We start from the raw sequence: 19058 nt of genomic DNA, 5'->3' as shown, positions 1-19058 counted from the left end.
TTCTGTGGGATCATCTGAGCTGAGCCTCCAGGTCCATGACAAGACTCACCTGTTGAGGACAGAGGATGTTCTTTGCACACAGAGTCTTGTTCAGCTTCAGGCCTGCCTGTAAGATCTTCTGTAACTGCAAAACTACATATTCTCAGCCCAATTTAGCCTTTCCTTGAGAAAAATAGAGCAAAAAGTTTCAACAGCTCTGACCAAACTTGTTAGGTAAATGGAAAATAAAATAACCTATAAAACCCTACATGTAAAAAAACTTCAGATGCCCACATTAAAAAATAAGAGACATTATTCTCTTTCTAGTTTTCTATTTGATTGCAAACTCATTCACACAATATCAGGTTAAATCTAGCTCAGTCTTTCCAGAGCTATAATAACCCCAAAGCAAATTACATCCTCAGCTTGCTGACAGGAGTCCTAAAGGTCAGAACTCTAAATTCCATTGCTTTGGTTTAGTGCCAAGTATTTTGGAAGGAGAAAAAAAAGAAATATCAAGTAATCTTCATATCCATCTTAACAGATACAAATAATTTTAATAAAGCTAAACTGTTGCCTGAGGCTCCGTGCACCCTGGAGTCTCATTCAAGTTTTGTTCTGACATGTAAAATAAAACCTAATGAGAAGTTACTGGAGATTTATGGGAAGAGAAAGGAGAATAATATTTTTATTTCATTTCCAAGCTGTTGTGGAGCCAGTAAGGGATAAAAACGGTCTCTGCCAGATACTATGATGTACAGGTTATATTGTGGTTACTGAGTATTGATTCTATAACATCAGCAGAAAGACATGGAAAAGGAATAATTATGAGGGATCCTCTGGGCTTCCTGTGCCCTTAGTTTCCAGAGGATTTTTTTATATCCAGTATGAATTTAAAAATGATTTACCTACTATCACCTAAGTTGTTCCGAGAGGAAAATCTGCGACATTGGGATTCAAAACATGGAAGCCAATCAGTTGGACCCCGTGAGCTGACAACAAGATCTTGCTGTTTACATAGAACCCAGAATGGTTTGGGTTGGAATGGCCCTTAAAGATCATCCAGTTCCAACCCCTGCCATGGGCATGGACACCTTCCACTGGCCCAGGTTGCTCCAAGCCCTTTCCAGCCTGGCCTTGAATATTTCCAGGGATGGGGCAGCCATAACTTCTCTGGGCAACCTGTGCCAGGGCCTCCAACTAAAAATTTCATTAATTTTTCAGAAATGCCTTTAAAAAGCTGGGATGTCTTGGGGATTCTGGTACTGAAGTGATCCATGTGTGACCAATTTGTGTCTCTTCTCAGTCCCTGTTCTTGCAAAATTAAGCCTAGAGAGGTTGATTAAATGCAGAGAAATGATTCTTTTTGCTCCTTGGCATGGGAAGGCTCCAGGATCATCCACTCCACACAGCTTCCCAAAAAGGAGAGGAGGAGAGCATGCAGTGCTCTCCACAAATTGCTTCCCCGGGAATGTTAAGGGAGTGATTAGGCAGTAATGATTCTCCTGTGCCTCCTGGGGCAGGGAAAGGTCCTCTTTGCTCTGCCTTACACTAATTTTCCAGCACGTTTTCCTTGGTAGCAGCACTGCTTTCTTCACATCTCTGCTTTCTGTTGCATCAGTGATTTGGTTGTTTCAGTTCCAAATTTTCTTAATGTTTTCTTTTTTTTTCTTCCCCCACTAACCTTGGTAAACAGTCCTTCAGTTGGCAGGTCATGACTGATTGTTTTCACCTGGCTGATGACTCTGCATTTTTCCTTCTTTGGTAAAAAATGCCTGGATGTTGACATTTATTCCCTGATGAAAAAGTCTAATTAACTGATAAAACCCAATATCTTGGTGAAGCTTATTTTTTAGCCAAATGGTTGTGTGTGTATATATATATATATATTAATGCAAAACAAATAGAATTTTTTCTGTTTAAGTCAAGGTAACATTTTGTCTGGGAATCTGTAATTTCTTGTCCCATTAATCCATCTGAAAGGGACCACATGATCATTTTGGTGGGGAAGAAAAATCATCATTGACTTAGCACTGACAGTGCACCATGGCTGAAGTAGGCCAGCCGAAAGGACTAACACACAGATCTTTGACTGTAGTTGGTTTAAGACTATTTAATTTATTTTATGCTTTGGGAGCTGCCAAATTAGGACCCCCTCTCAGTCATGGAGTTTTATTTGAGTGCAGCCACCTCAAAGCTGATTTTCAGTGAAATCCTCTTCACTTTGAAATCAAATCATATTGATTTGGTCAGGAGTTAAATATCACCTTTAAAGCTTTTTAGTGGGATACAGATCTTTTGAACTGAGTTAGCTTCCTTCATTCCATGTCAAAACTGTTTTCTCTTCGAAGACCCAATGGGTAGAGATGGATCAGACTCATTGGTTGGTCATTAGAAATGTCATTAGAAAGGACTGATATGAATTACTCTACACATCTTCTGTGGTGACAGAAGGTGTTTAAGACTAGGAATGGTGGATACTGAGAAGAATTTAAAGGCAAGTCAGAAGTTCCCTGATTAATTCTTGCAGAATCCTGGAAGGGTTTGGGTTGGAAGGGATCCTAAAGTTCATCCAGTTCCAATCCCCCTGCCATGGGCAGGGATATCTTCCACTAGACCAGGTTGTTCCAAGCCCCGTCCTACCTGGCCTTGAACTGTTTCATTTCTAATTTTCCAATATCCACTCAAATTTTGCTTTTTATTTTGCAATGAGATTCTGCATGTTAGAGTGAAAAGTGTCAGTTTTATTCTTGAACCCCATGTTGTTAAGAAATAGGATTTGAAAAATTAAACTCAGCTCAGCAAGGATTTTCCTGAATACCCTCAAGTATATCAGGACAGAAGTAAACGAAAGGCAGTTGGAGGGGGGTACTCTATATGTCCTTGATTTGAAGTTATTGTCTCTCTTCCCTGAATTTCCCTTCACATTATTGCAATCATGTGCATTGGTGTTGCCATTACATCTTTTTATTTTATTTCCAAATTGCAGAGGTGCAACCAGGAAATTTTAATTATTCGCTTTTGATTTAATAATAAATTGTGATGTCATTTACAACATTCAGAAAGAAGTGAGCAGTCTGAGGTGGGGATGCCACATGCTGCTGATTTGGGATAGAGCAGCAGTTTTTATGCTTCAGCTCTGGAGGATGTCGGGGCATCCACTGTTCTCACTCCTGATTTACACAAAGGGCAGCTGCATTTATTTGTTATAGCAACAATCATCTTGGCACATGCTGGCACTGCCACTGAAAGCAGAATAATGTCACCAGAGGCCGTTTCCTACACACTGCACTGGAACTGCTCAAAAATCCCAGCTGGAAAAGAGTCTGCTGAGCCCTGAGATCCTAAAGGGCTTCTCGTGCGTAAATGACACTGATCCTGATGCTGGAATGAGCAGTCAAAGGCTCTGCAAGCTCAAAAAGAGCATGAGGGAAACTCATCTGAAGTCATGATCCATCTTGTGTGCTGTGTTCCTCTTTGGGAAGTGTGTTTGTGTATTCCTAAGGTAAAAGGTAGGTCAGGAGGGGGCATCTGTCCATCTGACCCTAAAAGATGTGTAGGGTGATAATTTCAGACTAAGCCTTTCAGGAATAAATTAAAAATAATAATAATAATAATAATAATAATAATAATAATAATAATAATAATAATAATAATAATAATTATTATTATTATTATTATTATTATTATTATTATTATAGTATAATTATTATTAAGATTATATTATAATTAAAATTATTGTTGAGCTTCTACCCCAAGAGGAAAGCAGCACCGAGCCCAGTTCTGCTGTTGAGGTATCAGTTTGGGTCAGGGGTGCTCCAGCCCAGCCCAGCACTGAGCACTCAGGCTCACAGCCCAAGGGAATTGTGTGTCTGTCGTGAGGGGTTGAAAAAGGAAAGCTCTTGCCTCATTTTGCTCCATTTTTGGTATGAAATGGCAAACAGGCCAGAGCTGCAGTAAACAAAATGCAGTTTTGCTTTACCCAAAAGGGACACTTGTTTTTGAACACAGAAGTGAGTACAAGAAACATGATAGCTGTGGTTTTGACTTAAAAACAGATCAAATCTTCTGGCTAACCACCTCTTTCCCTATCTTTGTGGTTTGCTTCTCCAGTTCTCTGTCTTCAGACTTATTTTTTCTTTTTTTTTTTGTATGGTTTGCAGACTTTTTTAGCACAACAACTGGCCATGAGTATCAAGTTCTTCCTAGGAAGCCTTGATCAAGAGGTGTTTATTAGCTTGTTCATTCAAAAAAAAAAAAGCCCTTTATTTTCAAAATCTTTAGCAATAACTCAAAAGCCCAAATCACAAATGGAAATAAAGGTCATGCACTGGTGAACAGCAGGTAAGAACATCTAAGGATAAAATACTTCTGAATATGAAGAACAGAAGAAAAGAATCAACCTGAATTTGTTGTAGGACTGCGGGCAGTGGCTTCCCTTTGGATTTTGATCACAGACTCAAGGTGTCCACAGTATAAATTCTCTTTTCTTGCATCTGTCTAGATGTCAAATATTTTCTGGAAAGGAGAATATTTTTATGTTACTTGCTATTAAAACTCACAGCAAAGCAGAACCTGGTATTAGTCAGAGTTTCGCTGGGGTGCAGTGGAGCCAAGAATCAATAATAAAACCCTAATTCAGGCACATGACATTTAATGCTGGGTTTGTGATTAATATTGGATGTGAGGCACAACATACTGGTATGGCATTTCATAACTGTTCACCTTGGTTATAGAGAAGATGATAGGAAATATTTAATCAGAAACCCATTATCCACAGAATTACACATAGTCCCAGACTGGTTGGGGTTGGAAGGCACCTCTGGAGACCATCTCATTCCAACCCCTCTGCCATGGGCATGGACACTTTCCACTAGAACAGGTTGCTCCAAGCCCCATCCGGCCTGGCCTTGGACACTTCCAGATCTGTAGAGAAATGGGAAAAAAAATAATCTCAATCATTTATCAAGGAAAAAGTACAAGAGATGATCTCATGGAAGGCGAAATCTGAAATTTGCTAAGTTGTAACATGACTTTCACATGTGTCTACGGTGGAATGAAGGACCAGAGCAGGTTTTCCTGAGTTCCTGGAGTCAGCACATAATGTCTTACAATCCCTTGCAGGATCTCTTGTTGATGTAGCAACAATTTCCCATCCCGTAGATCCAGGACACAGGGAGTCCTCAGGGGGCTGCAGCTGTCCAGCAGTGCTGTAAAAAGCCCCCCAAAAACGTTGTCACATTTATTTCCTTTTTTTTAAACAGCTTAAAACACGTATCCAACATCTTGATCTGCCCTTTAGCGACTTGCACCACATGATGTGACTAAAAGCTGATCACCATGAGGTTCAGTGAGGATCACATGGATGATGACTGAGGCACCCCAGGTCAGGATGATGGATGTCAGAGGCAGCTGGATCCAAGAGCCCAGTGGATGTGAGGCTGCCACAGTTCAGTGTGGCTCTACTAACCCAGCCATGATGTTCTGTGTGTGTTTTCCACACACTCACAGTCTCTCCAGTAGCTGCCCAAGACCTTCAGACCCTCCAGCAGCCAAGTTGCCAACCCTCTGGTTCCTCCAGTATTTGCCCCAGGGCCGTGGTCTCCCCCGTGTCCAGCTCCCACACCTCTTACCCTTCTCACCAGCTGCTCTGGTTTGAGGTTCTCTAACAAACTGTGCCTATCCATGTGTGCACCCGTGCAGGGCTGCAGTTCCTTAGGGAAACACTCACACCCTGGACTCTCCAGTTCCTGGACCCACAAACACAGGAGCCCCGTGAGCCACAGCCCCTTCTCCTGCTGCTGGTTCTCAGAGCCCACACGTACCTGTGCACTGGGATAGGGAGCCCCTCGCCCAGGAAAATATCTGGAAATGGAGCTTAATGAGGAGACAGGACAGGCTGAGACGTCAAGCACAGAGAGTGGCCAGCCCTGGTTTTACATGGTCGAGGCTTTTATCCCTTTCCCTCTCTGTTTTCCCACACTTGCTCCTCCCCAAATCACATTGATTGGTCCATCCCCCCGAGCTCTCACGCACTCCCACAATTCCTGTAAAACACTCCACAGTGGGTTTTTTACAGAATCCTCAAATGCCCCTCCTTTGCATCCCACTTGGATCCCGGTTCCTGTGAAGGCAGTAAACCCCACAGCTATCGAGATCCCCCTAGGAAGAACTTCTTTGGCCAAGCCAAGACTTCTCCGTGGGTCAAAGCCCTGAGCATGGGCTGGTCACCCTCCCAGGGCAGCCCCAGGAGTGATGGACAAAGAACTCCATTAGTACTAATTACATTTTGGGGGTTCCTCCACCTAATTGTAGTTCCTCAACTCCTTGATGAGCCTTTGTGTTTTCAGTGATTAGCTCTTAATCAAATATGCTTAACAGATGAGGGAAACATCCTGCCTGCTGCCTGGCTTGTTGCTCTTCTGGCCAGCCTTGTATGGCACCGAGCACGATTTGCTCATCTGCAGATCCAAAAATAATTTCCCAGGGTCTGGGGAGCCCTGCCTGGCCAACATCTCATGCTCTCTTCCTTCCAGCCACCCTATATCAATCACCACCTTCTCCTCACCCACATCTATGAAGATTTGAGGACCTATAAAACTCTTCCTGATATACAATTTCTGTCCCATTTATTGCTGTGGCTCCCTCCCTCCCTCCCTCCAATTAAAACACAAGTCTTTCCTCCGGGTCTCCTTCTCATTCAGTCTGAGCCAAAGGTGTGTGATGCAACTCTACCCCATTTACATCCCTACTCAACACTCCTTTTCCCAAGAAGAATCACCAAATCAGCTGGAGAATCACCTTCTCCACTCCACTGGGAGATAAAAATCCAAGAATGAAGAGATCAGTGAGAACCAGCAGTTACTGCTTTATCAAGAAAATATTGTAGATTGGTTTTAAAGCAAAGAAATCAATTTTGAAGCAGGGTTCACATGGAATATTTTCCTTTTCCCGAAGCTGATTACAAGCATGAGGATACATAATCTCTTCCTTGCAGACTTACTCCAGCAGCCACAGAATCCACACAACACCGACCACCATTTAGGCAAGGCAAAAGAGAAGCTCCACCTCCATGAGCTGCACATCATAAACATCAGCAACACCCCAACATAAGCTTTGAGGACCCCAATAAGAACAGATTTGCTCAGTTTCCCCCTTTATTTTACCAGCCATTGCAGGACATTCTTTTTCTGTACTTGGATGCTTTGCTGGAGCAAGGACTCTGCCCTGAAGGTGTGGCCACGGTACAACTCAGAGGATGTACGCAGCCTCAAGACCTGGCCCCGTGTTTCACCTTGGCCTTTCCATGCTGATTTAATTTAACCCAAGGCCAGGAATTAAAATAAAATAAAAAAAAAAAAAAAAACAAAAACCAAAAACAAAACCAACAACTCAAAAAAACTCAAAAACCAAACCAACAATTCGTGCCTGGTTACATTTGTGCTTGTGACCTACGCCTGTCCGAACAGGAGTTGGACAGGACAAAGCACAATGCACTTCCTTGCTTTTATTGCTCTCATTCACTTCATGTCATGCCAAAGAAGGTTGATTTAGGAAGTTCTAGTAATTAAGTGCTGATGTTTTTGACTGCTGTTCCCGAGGGACTCACAATGACTTGTAATTGTTGTTCTGTAGGAAACGCTTTCTGGAACGATTGTAGATAACATATATTCTCTGTATGGCTTTACTTTTACTTGATTATTTTTTCAAGCAAGGAACATGGTTTCTTTCCTTTCCAAAGTCACCTGTTGCCTGCATCCTGGAAACCTCATAAATCACCTCCTCTCTCAGACCACACTGACATTTTGCTGTCAGAGTCCACAAAATAAAGAAGCTTCCTAATCCAGTTATACATGAAACATAGAACACATAAAGTGGTAAAAACAAGGAGACAGAGAAAAAATCAGTGCTGCTTTTATAGCATAAGTTACAAAGTGCCTTTCTTTGTTCTCAGCAGCTGAGAATACTTGAAAGGAGGAAGCAGAGGAGTAAATGTGTATCTGGAGAGCACAAATTATTAAAAGAATTTAAATCCAGATTGGTGCTGTTAGAGAAGGCTCCAACAGATTCCTGGAACAGTGTGGGTTGGCAGGGACCTTAAAAATTACAGTTCCACCCCCTGCCATAGGGCTGGGACACCTTCCACTAGCCCAGGTTGTTCCAAGCCCAGTCCAACCTGGCCTTGGACACTTCCAGGGATCCAGGGGCAGCCACAGCTTCTCTGGGCAACCTGTGCCAGGACCTGCCCACCCTCACAGCCCAGATTTTCATTGTAATATCTAATTTAAACCTACTCTCTGTCAGTTTGAAGTCATTCCCCCTTGTCCTGCCACTCCATGCTCCTGTAAATACTCTCTCTCCATCTTTCTTGTTGGCTCCCTCCAGGCACTGGAAGGCCAAGATTAGGTCACCCTGAAGCCTTCTCTTCTCCAAGCTGATCAGTCCCAGTTCTCTCAGCCTTTCCTCATATCTCCTAATATAGTTTCCCACTCATCATATTGTTTTCCTATTAACTATTCTGATAAAAATTAGTGGGTGCCTTGACACTGTTGCATAAAACCTAACGGATTCCACTCCAAATTAGAAGAAATATAATAATTATCATTCTGATTCCTCTTTCTGTGCCCTCTGCTACTCATACACACACATACACACACACACACATGGTGTGATTTTTGGGGTTATCATGTGCAGAGCCAGGAGCTGGACCTGATGATCCTTGTGAGTCCTTTCCAGCTCAGGATGTTCTGTGATTTCATGTATTTCTCAAAGCATGTGGCAAGCAGCCATTAGATACCTATTTTCTCCTTCAGATGACTCAACAGTTATGTATCTGGAAAAAAAAGAGCCTAATTTTCATATTTTCACCTTTTATGTTCATCTGCTGCTGACTGAAAACTGACACAAATAAACCCGGAGCAGGTTTTTATGTGTCTGCCAGGCTTGCAAACTGGAATAATAATTTTTGCATTATACGGGGTTGTTTTACAGAACTGACCTGAGCAAGAGAGACTCAGGAAGAATGTGGTGATAGGAATTCGGCCCTGAGAAGGATGTCAGTCATAACAAAACTGTTCTGCATTGAAAGGCTCGTAAAAGACCAGCTCTCTTCACACACCATGGCAGAACATTCATTACTCGCTTGTCACACTGGCTGGGACTGGCATTTGCCGGCTGCAACTTGCTATTGTGATGCTTTTCCCCCCTTTACTTCTGCTGACCAAACGTAAACAAGGCATGACAGCAGATTCGAAATCGTCTCAGCAATGTGGTGCAGCCACTTAAGAAACAGGAGTGTGGTCACGGGTCACGGGCAGTGAGACATAAAGACACAAACCCTGAGGCTTTTTCCCGGCCAAAATTTACTGGTGTATAAGGGAGTGACCCCCAACATGAGACAAACAAAAGTGTGGAGTCCACTGAAAACAGTATTTAGCTCATTTCACAGAGTCACAGATTGGGTGAGGTTGGAAGGGACCACAGTGGGTCTTCTGGTCCAACCTGCCTGCTCAGGCAGGGTCATCCCAGAGCAAATGGCACAGGATTGCATCCAGATGGTTCTGGAATATCTCCAGATTTACACCTGGAAAGGGTTTGCCCCTGAGCATGTTTTTCTCCTACATTTAATGGTCAGTAAAGTAAACTGAGTGTCAACTTAAAGCAGCATCACAAACAAGAAAAATTCTCAGCAACACAAAAAATCATTGATCTGTGCTATCCTGCACCTCTGGAGTAAAAGGATTGGTAACACCTTCCATGTTCAAGGTTTAAGGCGACTTTTTTATTTTACTGAGGGTACTAAAATTAATTTGTTGTTGCAGCCCCACTGGTGATGATGCCTTTTTAGGGTTTAGGATTTAATCCCTACCAAAACTTCACTTATGTCTCTGACATCATATGCACAGCTGAGCGAGTGGCTGCTCAGTAACTCTGATCTTCAGTTTGGATTTCAACTTCTCTTTGGAAATAACCTTGCAGAAACCCATCCATCCACAGGGAACTCTCTCCCCACAGACCTGTACAACTAGAAATCCTGAACCTCCCCCTTCCCTTAGCCAGAAGTGATATTTTCTCCCTCTCCCTGCAGCAACGATCCAGAATCCAAGGTCTGGAGACCTTGGCTCACATCCACACCACTCACCACACCAAGTACATCTCAGCAAAAGGTGTGTTTGTGGAACACAACTTTTAACCTCCCATTCTTTGTGTATTTTACAGAGAGGAGCTGAACACTTTAATTCTTTTTTTGGTTACACATTCTTCGCTGGTGTTTCGTCAATCAATAAATATTTGCTGAATTCCGCTGCACGGAGTATTTTTACAAATGCCCAGAATATTTCTTAGATTAATTGGGAAGCTCTTGCCAAGTGATAAGATGATGATAAGGAAGTAAGCAGAACACCCACACGAGGCAGATATCTTGGGTGTTTTATCAGGATTTAGGGTTGTGACAGAGTCCTGGTGCTGTTCTTACAAAATCTCACGTCCAGGACACCTTCCAGGTCCCCATGTGAGTTACCTAATTTTATCAGCAGCCCTTTCTCCAAAAGCTGGCAAATTCCTGCTGCTCAGTCCTGTGCTTTCTTCCACAGAGATGTTTCCACACCTCACAGCTGAAAGCTGTGAAGTGGCAGCCAGAGGTGAGAAGGGTGCAGGAGCCAGCAGGAATCTCTCACCCATCACTTCATTCACTTGTTTTGTCAAGTAGAAGACTCTATAAAAATTATAATTTTTTTCCCCCTGCCTTTATTATTCACACACAGTGGGATTCATTCATTCCAGATAGCCAGTATAATCCATAGAGACACAGACAGCAGCAGGCAGGGGAGCAGAAATCCAGTTCCTTTTGCAGGCACCTAAAAAAGTTCATGCCTGTACTGTCTGTGTCCATTGCTCACCAGTGTCTTCACAGATAGCCCTGGGTCACTGGTTTACGTGGAGATATCCACCCTGTGGACACCTCTGACCAGATTAGATGGATCCTACCTGAGACTCACAGAGGAGACCAAACTTCCTACAGCAGGAAGCCCCCTGAGCAGAAAAATTACTGCCAAGACTTAATTGACAATTCTGGAGGCTTTTGATTTGGGATGACCACTTTCAGACACATGTAAGATTTTATTTTGAGGTTGTGGATGGTCACTACTCTCCAGTCCTTTAGAGGCATTGGGACATCACAAAACAGACTGTGTTGCAAACATCTCCTGGTAATCAATGCATGGGCCAGCAACAAAGATGTCGTGTTGGATTTGAGTCCATTAGCCTTGTTGCATCTCAATTAGTGTCCTTTAAAGGAATGAGGGTTTGTAAGTTCACAGAATCATCCAGTTCCACCCCCTGCTATGGGCAGGGACACCTTCCACTAGCCCAGGTTGCTCCAAGTCCCGTCCAGCTTGGCCTTGGACACTTCCAGAGATGGGGCAGTCACAAGTTCTCTGGGCAACCTGTGCCAAGGCCTCACTACCCTCACAGGGAAGAATTTCTTCCCTATTTGAAGCCATTTTCCCTTGTCCCATCTCTCCATGATCTTGTCCACAGTCCCTCTTCAGCTCTCTTGGAGCCCCTTTAGGCACTGGAAGGTGCTCTAAGGTCTCCCCTTCTCGAAGCCTTCTCTTCTCCAGGCTGAGCAATCCCAACTCTCTCAGCTTTTCCTCATAGGAGAGGTGTTCAGTTACTCCAACCATTTTTCCTGGAATCCAGCTTCAGAGTCCTATTAAAGCCACACTGCAGCTTCCAAAATTAATGCCTCTGAGCCTCTTGATCTACTCTCTGCACTGGACCACCTCACCTCAAGCTGTCACAGCCAACTCCTCATACCCTCTTTTTTTCATAAATGATCTCAGGTTTCTCAAATTGGCCTTGAAAATTGAGGTAGCCAGATCCTTGATAAGACATTTTAACCTGCACAGACCAAGGATGTCCTGTGTAAAAAAATTAAACATCTGTGAAGAGTGTGTGATGTTTACAGAGTCATGGAAACCACGCAGCACCTGAAACTCACCTCAATGCCAAGAGGCAGAGATCAAAGAAAACATTCTGGTTGGAGGGCCTGGCCAAAAACTAAATGTCCCCTTCTTATGGATAGGGAAGAGTTGTCCCTGTAAGCACAACTTCCATGAGGTGTCATCTGTTGTAGTGACGTATAATTTCCTCAAGCAGAAGAAAAGTTTAAAAAACCCACAGGACTGAAACTTGAAATCTTGAACTGCTGATAAATATTTATCTTAGAAATAAGTCACTTTTTCTTTATAAAATTGGTACTTGTTTCTACATTGATAAAGTCAACAACTAGTAGTGAGTGACATCACAAAAACAGATTGTTTTCATTGTACCAACAATCCTTCCACGCCCTGGCTGAAATGACAAATAAAATATCTGATTGAAAATGCCCTTTTACCTTCTCTAGTTTTATAAACAAAGCTGCTAAGGAGAGACGGCTTCCTTATTTCAGAACTAATGTTGGATTTATTATCTTTTAGCCAATGAAAACAAATAAATGAAGAGTGTAAGTATATACAAAGTGTCCTTAATGGGGTGACTTTTCCTCAGCTTATGCAGCAGACGAGGCTCTGGATCATACAGAGAGGCAGCAGCAACAATTTTCTTTCCACAAAGATATCTCTGTTTTCTGTGTGACCTTTCTGACGAAAAATAAAATAAAATAATAATAAAATAAAGTAAAATACATTGGTCATTAAGGCTTTGGTACTTAATTTTTACATTTCTACAAATATGAACTAAAGAGACAAATTATTACAAGACCAACTTTGTTGAGGGTTAACTTTTCATCAGGTTAACTACTCAGCAGGAACTGTCCATACCTTAAGTACAGTCAGTGTGAAATTCAGGGCAGTTTCCTCCATAACAAACTTACCCTGGGACAGGAAAATTAAGCAGAGTTACCAGAATAATGTAAATCCATATTTTGCATCACATTATGCTTTTGCAATCCTACCCAAATCACTCAGGCCCTCTGAAGAACTGACTATTTTACTCCTTCAAAAGACTGGTGCCAGTATTTACAGAAATAACCAGTGATTTGAGGTCCTCGTGGTTTAATGGGGTTCCCAAGAACCACAAGGAAATTGTGCCTTCTCCAAGTATTTCACTTTCAGCAGCTGAATCTTCAGAGCCCCCAAACCACTTCCCACTGCAGGAAAACTTGGCTGATGCTGGTGTCATTCTTTCCAGGCTCTTCAGCTTTCCTTTTGATTTCTGAAGTGACCATTTCCTGCCTTTTCAAATTAGCCCATCAGATACATTGCAAAGGTAAACAAAATGGAATCTGCCTCAGGAAAGTGAAAACTTGGAAACCACAGACTCACAGTTGTTGTTTTCTTCTCTACCTGGGAACCAAACACACAGTGACTGCAGAGATTTGATAATGTCAGTCAGCACATCCCAAAGTTTTCCAGATTTGACCAGTGTAAGGGTAGATATGTAGAAAAACAAGTAGCAGCAGGTTCATGAAATTAAGTGTGAATTTTACCCACAATGATTTCTTTCACAGCTGTTGCTGCTTCTCATTACTATTCCACTGACCTGACGAGGCCCACGAAACATTTACAATTTAACCTCCCAGATTAATTTCCACTAGAAAATTAACTATTAAAAAAATGAAGAGGAAATCTGGGCTTTTACTCCGACCATCCCTTTAGACGGTCTATTTGTACAGGACATTCTGTACGAGACAAAGTCAAATAAACACTTTGTACAAAGGTGGTATATATGACACCCTGCCAAAACAGTAGCTCTGTTTACATATTCATCTCCATACCCAATATGCCACGTCTGTTGTTAGTTAAAGGGGTCAGTTTTCAGCACAGAGTGTAATCTTTTGTGCCACAAAAAATAAGAGAATGAAATGAAGGCATCATGCAGACCAAGTGCCAATGTCACCCCTGTCTTTGAACGCTCAGTTATCAAACAGCCCCTGTTTTGGTTGTTTCAGGAAGTCACATTATTTGGGCAAAGAAAAAAATAAAAAAAAGAGAAACAATGAAGAGGAAAATATAACTTAAAAAGAATCTATATGCAGGCTGCTCGAGCAGGATACGTTTCTACACAGATCCATGCAAAGGGTTTTGTATTGCCATATAACATTTTGCATCGCTTCGTCTGGCTGACTCAAAAAGCACTTTAGGGTCTAAAGGGAAATAATTTCTAGTGCTTTATATTGAACAAAAATACGCAAGTCGTCTTCTTCTTGAAGCAGAAAGTGATCACGTAAATGCTCTAGCACTATTTTTTGAGAATACTCATGTTCTGGTTGTAGATTTCTTCCATACGGAAGCACGTCCTAGAAAATCGGAAGAGCTGTTCCTTTGCCTGGTAAGGACACTGGCACTGAACCCTAGGGAAGGAAGATACTGCTTTTAGGTTCCAGAAGCAAGGATGGGGGAAGGAGCTTAAGAAATGCTGAGGTTTTCACTGTTCCAGCTCAGTGGAATTACCCCACACAGGTGGTAGGTGAGGGTTTGGGGAGGGAGGGAACAGCTGAATCTGGAGTTTGTTCTTCCTAAATAGATGGCAGGTGGACAGTGGACTTTTCAGAACAAATATACAAGGACACAATGACAGACAGTAGGTGAGAAAGATCTGTTTGAACAGTTTTCACAAAAATACTCCCCATAACCAGTGATGAAGATGCCTCAAAGTTGTTCGGAGTCTGTTTTGGACAAAGGGTTAGAATTCAGGGCCTCTCCTCATCTTCACTTATCCTCCAAGATTATCCAAAAAACACAATCTATTTCCAAGCCCTACTCACTAATCTATTTTCTTTCTTACACCCTGAAAATACTTACATCTTCATGGATAAAATCCACTGGAGGAATCCTCCTGGGGTCCCTTTATACTCACCAACCTACAGTCCTTCTCATCCTAAAGCAAAGATAAATCACACCCTGATATCTCCCCTCCTCTGACCAGAGGAGAACAGATCCTCTGGACACATCTGCACCGCAAACATCCACATTTCAGTCAGATAAAATCTGGCCAGTCACAAAACAGCTCCTCTCCTTCCCCAGATGAACCCTTATCTGTGCTGCTCTGCCATCTGGGAGTGGAAGGTTATCTCCAAACTGACACACTTTAAAGCAGTGCTTTAAAATAAATGGTGCAGGTTTACTAGACTGGAAAATCCAGAAAGGAATTTTTTTTTTTTGGTTCCAGAAATCTCCCACCACTTTTCCTCTCTACAGTATTTTCTGTCCAAATGCGTTCTGCAAAAAGAAAAAAAGAAAACAAACTTACTTGACATTATAGATGTAAAATCTCCCTGTGAGGTAGGTGGGAAAATCAAACTGTATTTGCTTCATGAAACGAAGAGTGGCCTATAAAACACAGAAATTCTGAGAGGGAGAAAAGGCTTTGGAAGAGGGATCTTTGGCTGTTTGTGATCTCCCAGAAACACTGAGGCTCACAGTGAGACCAGTATCTTAGAGGCATTATTGAATCTCCCTGTAGCTGACGGTACAAACACATCCCTGTGCACACGCAGACCTAAGGATTTGCCAACATCACGATAGGGGAGTCAGGAATGTGCCTGGAGGTGATGCTGTTGATGCCTGAGGGGCTGAATGGGAGATCTGCATCTCACAGAGTTTTAAGCAGTTTGCCCACTGCTCTGAAACAAACACATTATGTTACAGTGAATTAAATAAAATTAAAATGACTGAAACTCTGAGATGCTTTACTGCACAGAATGGCTTTCAACTGACAGTGGGCAGGTTTAGAACAGATATTTGGAAGAAATTCATCCCTATGAGGGTGCTGAGGCAACAGAAGCTGTGGCTGCCCCATCCCTGGAAGTGTCCAAGGCCAGGTTGGACAGAGCTTGGAGCAGCCTGGGCCAGTGGAAGGTGTCCCTGCCCATGGCAGGGGGTGGGAATTGGATGATGATCTTTAAGGTCCCTTCCAACCTAAACCATCTCATGATTCTATGATAGAGATGTTTGATCTGAATGGGGAGTAAAGGGGGAGACAGATGCTCATCCAAAGACTATCTAAACCCTTCTGGTATGTTGTTATGGCTCATATTCAAGTTGGTTTTCAAATCTAATTCAAATGCTAATTTCCCAAGATCCTTATTTGCATAGTTGTTCTGGTTTCTCCACACCACACACAGTAGGACTTTGAATTTCTGTTGGAAATTGATTTTCCATGAGTTTATCAGGACTCAGAGCAGCTTGCACACCGGCTAGGAAGAAGGTGCTATGATAAACGTCAGAAAGTAAAAGTTCTTTATTAAACTCTCATGAAATACTCACTCTCAAGAGAGAGGAATAATTCTGGAAAGACCATTTATCTGCCTTTTTTCCAAGGCATTTTTTTTCCAATCTTCACTACGGTACCTTGTTCCAATTTTGGTCAAGTGCTGCTAAACCATGTCACCTACAGAATTAATTTCAGAACACAAAGTGCTGCTTCAGTACCTCATGATACATCTCCACGGTACCTCATTCCAGTACATGCACTCTATTCAATCATGAAAACTGGTTTCTATCACAGATAGGCACCATTTAAATCTCAAACCTAACAACTCTTCTGGTTTTGGGTTTGTTTTTTTTTTGTAATTCTGAAGAAGCAAACCACAGATCTAATCTGTAACTTGGGAGTATAAGTAACAGTATGAATGCAAAGATACTGATACAGCTGCCTCTTATCCAGGAAGAAAAATGAGCTATATCAGCACGAGGCACTGTTACACACCAACTGCACCCAGCAGTAAGAATGTACAAGTGCTATTATCTTGGTAACACAAAACCACAATCCTTACTGCAAATTTATGACAGAACAAGAACTTTGTATGGGCCAGGCTTTATCTGAAAAGCCCTTACGGCCACCAATCTATTGAGTGCCTATAATATCAGGTAAGGAAGTGAATATATTTTTCTTGGATGATGTTTTATACTGGCACTGGAGTTCTGCTGGAGAAGAGCAAGGCAGTACAGGGAAGGCATGCCCAGAGAGAGAAATCTGCGTTCAGCATCTTTCGTCAGATGGTTTCAAACAATTGCAGGATACAGAGCGGATCCAGAAAGAGACCTCAAGGGGACACTGACGACTTCACTGCTTCATCTGTAACCTTGGTTTGGTGGTGGGAACTCAGCCTGCCCTCAGAAGTTTTACGCTGAAGGCAGTGACAAGGGATTTACGTAAGTGTTGTTTATGTTTTACGCAAAATATCTCAAGCACGAGGTGATTGAGGTGAAACTCCTCCAGCCTGCAAACCCTGTCATTCTTCCTCAGCATACACTGCCCAACTCTTCTCCTGTTTCCTTTACTGGTGGGAATAGGAATGTGCTAATCCAGTCATTTCCTTTTCATCCTGGCAAATAAAGCGCAGGTCGGGTCAGTCACAAGATCGGTTCCGTGCCATTCCAGTCAATGACAGCTCCTTGCCACCTAGAAATGAGAGCAATCATTTGACACCCATCAGTTAATCGGGTCCTTGGAGAGGCAAACCCACACCCCTCGACCACCCAGCAAACCTTAGAGGGATTGGGATGGCCTTGTCTGGGATAACTAACCACATCTCAAAGGGGAAGGACAGAAGTGAGGTGGTTGTACCCCCTCAACAGAGAGTCCTCAGCAGCAGCTGATTCAGAACAAGGACCTTCATGTTGCAAAGACTACAGGGAATACCCAAGAAGAGTACAAGAACTAACCCCATATAACCAGAACACTCAGTCTCAGCTGTTAACAGGCAATTTGCAACCTCCTCTTCAGCAGGGCTCTGATCAGGAACTCTCTGACTCAGACACCCTGTGCCCAGAGCACTTCATTTATCTTTGCTCCTCACCTTGGTTCCTTCAGAGCACCCAATGCCTCATTTTAATGGTGATGTTTTGCTTTTTCTGTGCTGAGGTTTTGCCTCTTTCTGCCCTTATTCCCTCTTCAGAACAACACTGAAGTTGAACAACGTTTCCAGGTGAGTCCACACGAACGTGCACAAAACCATTCTGTGCTTTTAATTCCTGGCTCTGCACTGGCTGCCAAAGCCCAGCGTGGCTTCAGGACTATGCAAAGGGGGTATCAACCCTGAATTTGTCACAAACTGTGTCTTCAGGTCAGGGCAGAAGACAAAGATCTGAACCCAGACTTGGTCAAAGCAGTCACACTGCACGGAATCAACTGCCTGTACAGTCAGAGCCCCTCGTGGCACGAACTCACCCTTGTCTGGGGCATTTCCCATTTGCAAGGTCATGGCCCATGCTTTCTGGGAACAAAACTATTACATTCCCAATGTTGAGCGTTTGTGTCTGTTTTGAAAATCTTTCTAGGGAGGGTGTTCACAGCAGTGAGGCACTGGGGAGGGGGTGGAGGCCACGGTGAGTTGCCAGAGTGCCACATTCCTCCTGTCACCGAGGAAAGGATGTGTCAGCAAGGGTATGGCAGCTCAGGCCCTTTGCTGAGCAAGTCAATTAAGTGTAAAACAAAACCAAAAGCTGAATCCGTGCAGCGTTCAGAGTGGTGTCTCAAAGGAAGTGACCATCTGAGGGCTGTTGCGAAATTTTTCCCCTCTGTGTTTTTCACTTTGCTGAGAAAATAAAAATTAAAAAAAAAAATAGAAAAAGCAGAAAGACTGTTTCCCATTAGGGAAATTAGCATGAACACACAGCAGAGAGGTCTCACATCTTCAGCTAAGAGCAGAATATGTTCTAGCTGGGGATATTCGACCTGACATTTGCTGGTGGTGAGAGCTCTTCAGAGCATCACCTCCAAAATGACCCAATGCAAGTGGAAAGTACAATTGCCACCTTCTGTCCCCATTGGATTTTTCAGGTAATAACACAAATCATCCCCAATCTTTGTGTGCAATCTTTCCAAAGTGCAACCTTCTACCTCACCAGGGTGATTAGAGCTTTGAGAGGGATCCACAGAGACCTCACAGAGGCCAAAAGACACTGAATGAATTAAACCTGCTCTGGGACTACACTGCACTCTGGAAATACTCATAATGTGACACCATTATTTTTGCTGTTGTTAAAGATGCTGTTAATCACTCTGCAGTGAGGAACTGGCCTTTTTTAAAGCAGGCTTTCAATAAGGAGCTTAAACAGAAAATTGTATTTTGA

The 19058-nt window shown here is 42.7% G+C and overlaps 1 protein-coding gene across 3 annotated transcripts in view; it reads right to left on the bottom strand.

Moving 5' to 3' along the window:
• Nucleotides 1-16206: 16206 nt before the first annotated feature.
• MINDY4 (MINDY lysine 48 deubiquitinase 4) overlaps nt 16207-19058 on the bottom strand; it is a 72045-nt gene continuing 69193 nt past the window's right edge. For all 3 annotated transcript variants that reach the window (XM_027908253.1, XM_027908256.1, XM_027908254.1), the window contains one exon: nt 16207-17385. In XM_027908253.1, coding sequence (XP_027764054.1) covers nt 17337-17385 — 49 coding nt within the window. In that variant the 3' untranslated portion in view covers nt 16207-17336. The remainder of the gene's footprint in view (nt 17386-19058) is intronic.

This window comes from Empidonax traillii, unplaced genomic scaffold (assembly GCF_003031625.1).
Source record: "Empidonax traillii isolate 1590-97213 ecotype Southwest subspecies unplaced genomic scaffold, ASM303162v1 scaffold1666:size129087, whole genome shotgun sequence".
In the NCBI taxonomy this organism is placed as follows: Eukaryota; Metazoa; Chordata; class Aves; order Passeriformes; family Tyrannidae; genus Empidonax; species Empidonax traillii.
Note: the sequence above shows the minus strand (reverse complement) of the source record. Positions and strands in the feature narration are given on the sequence as shown.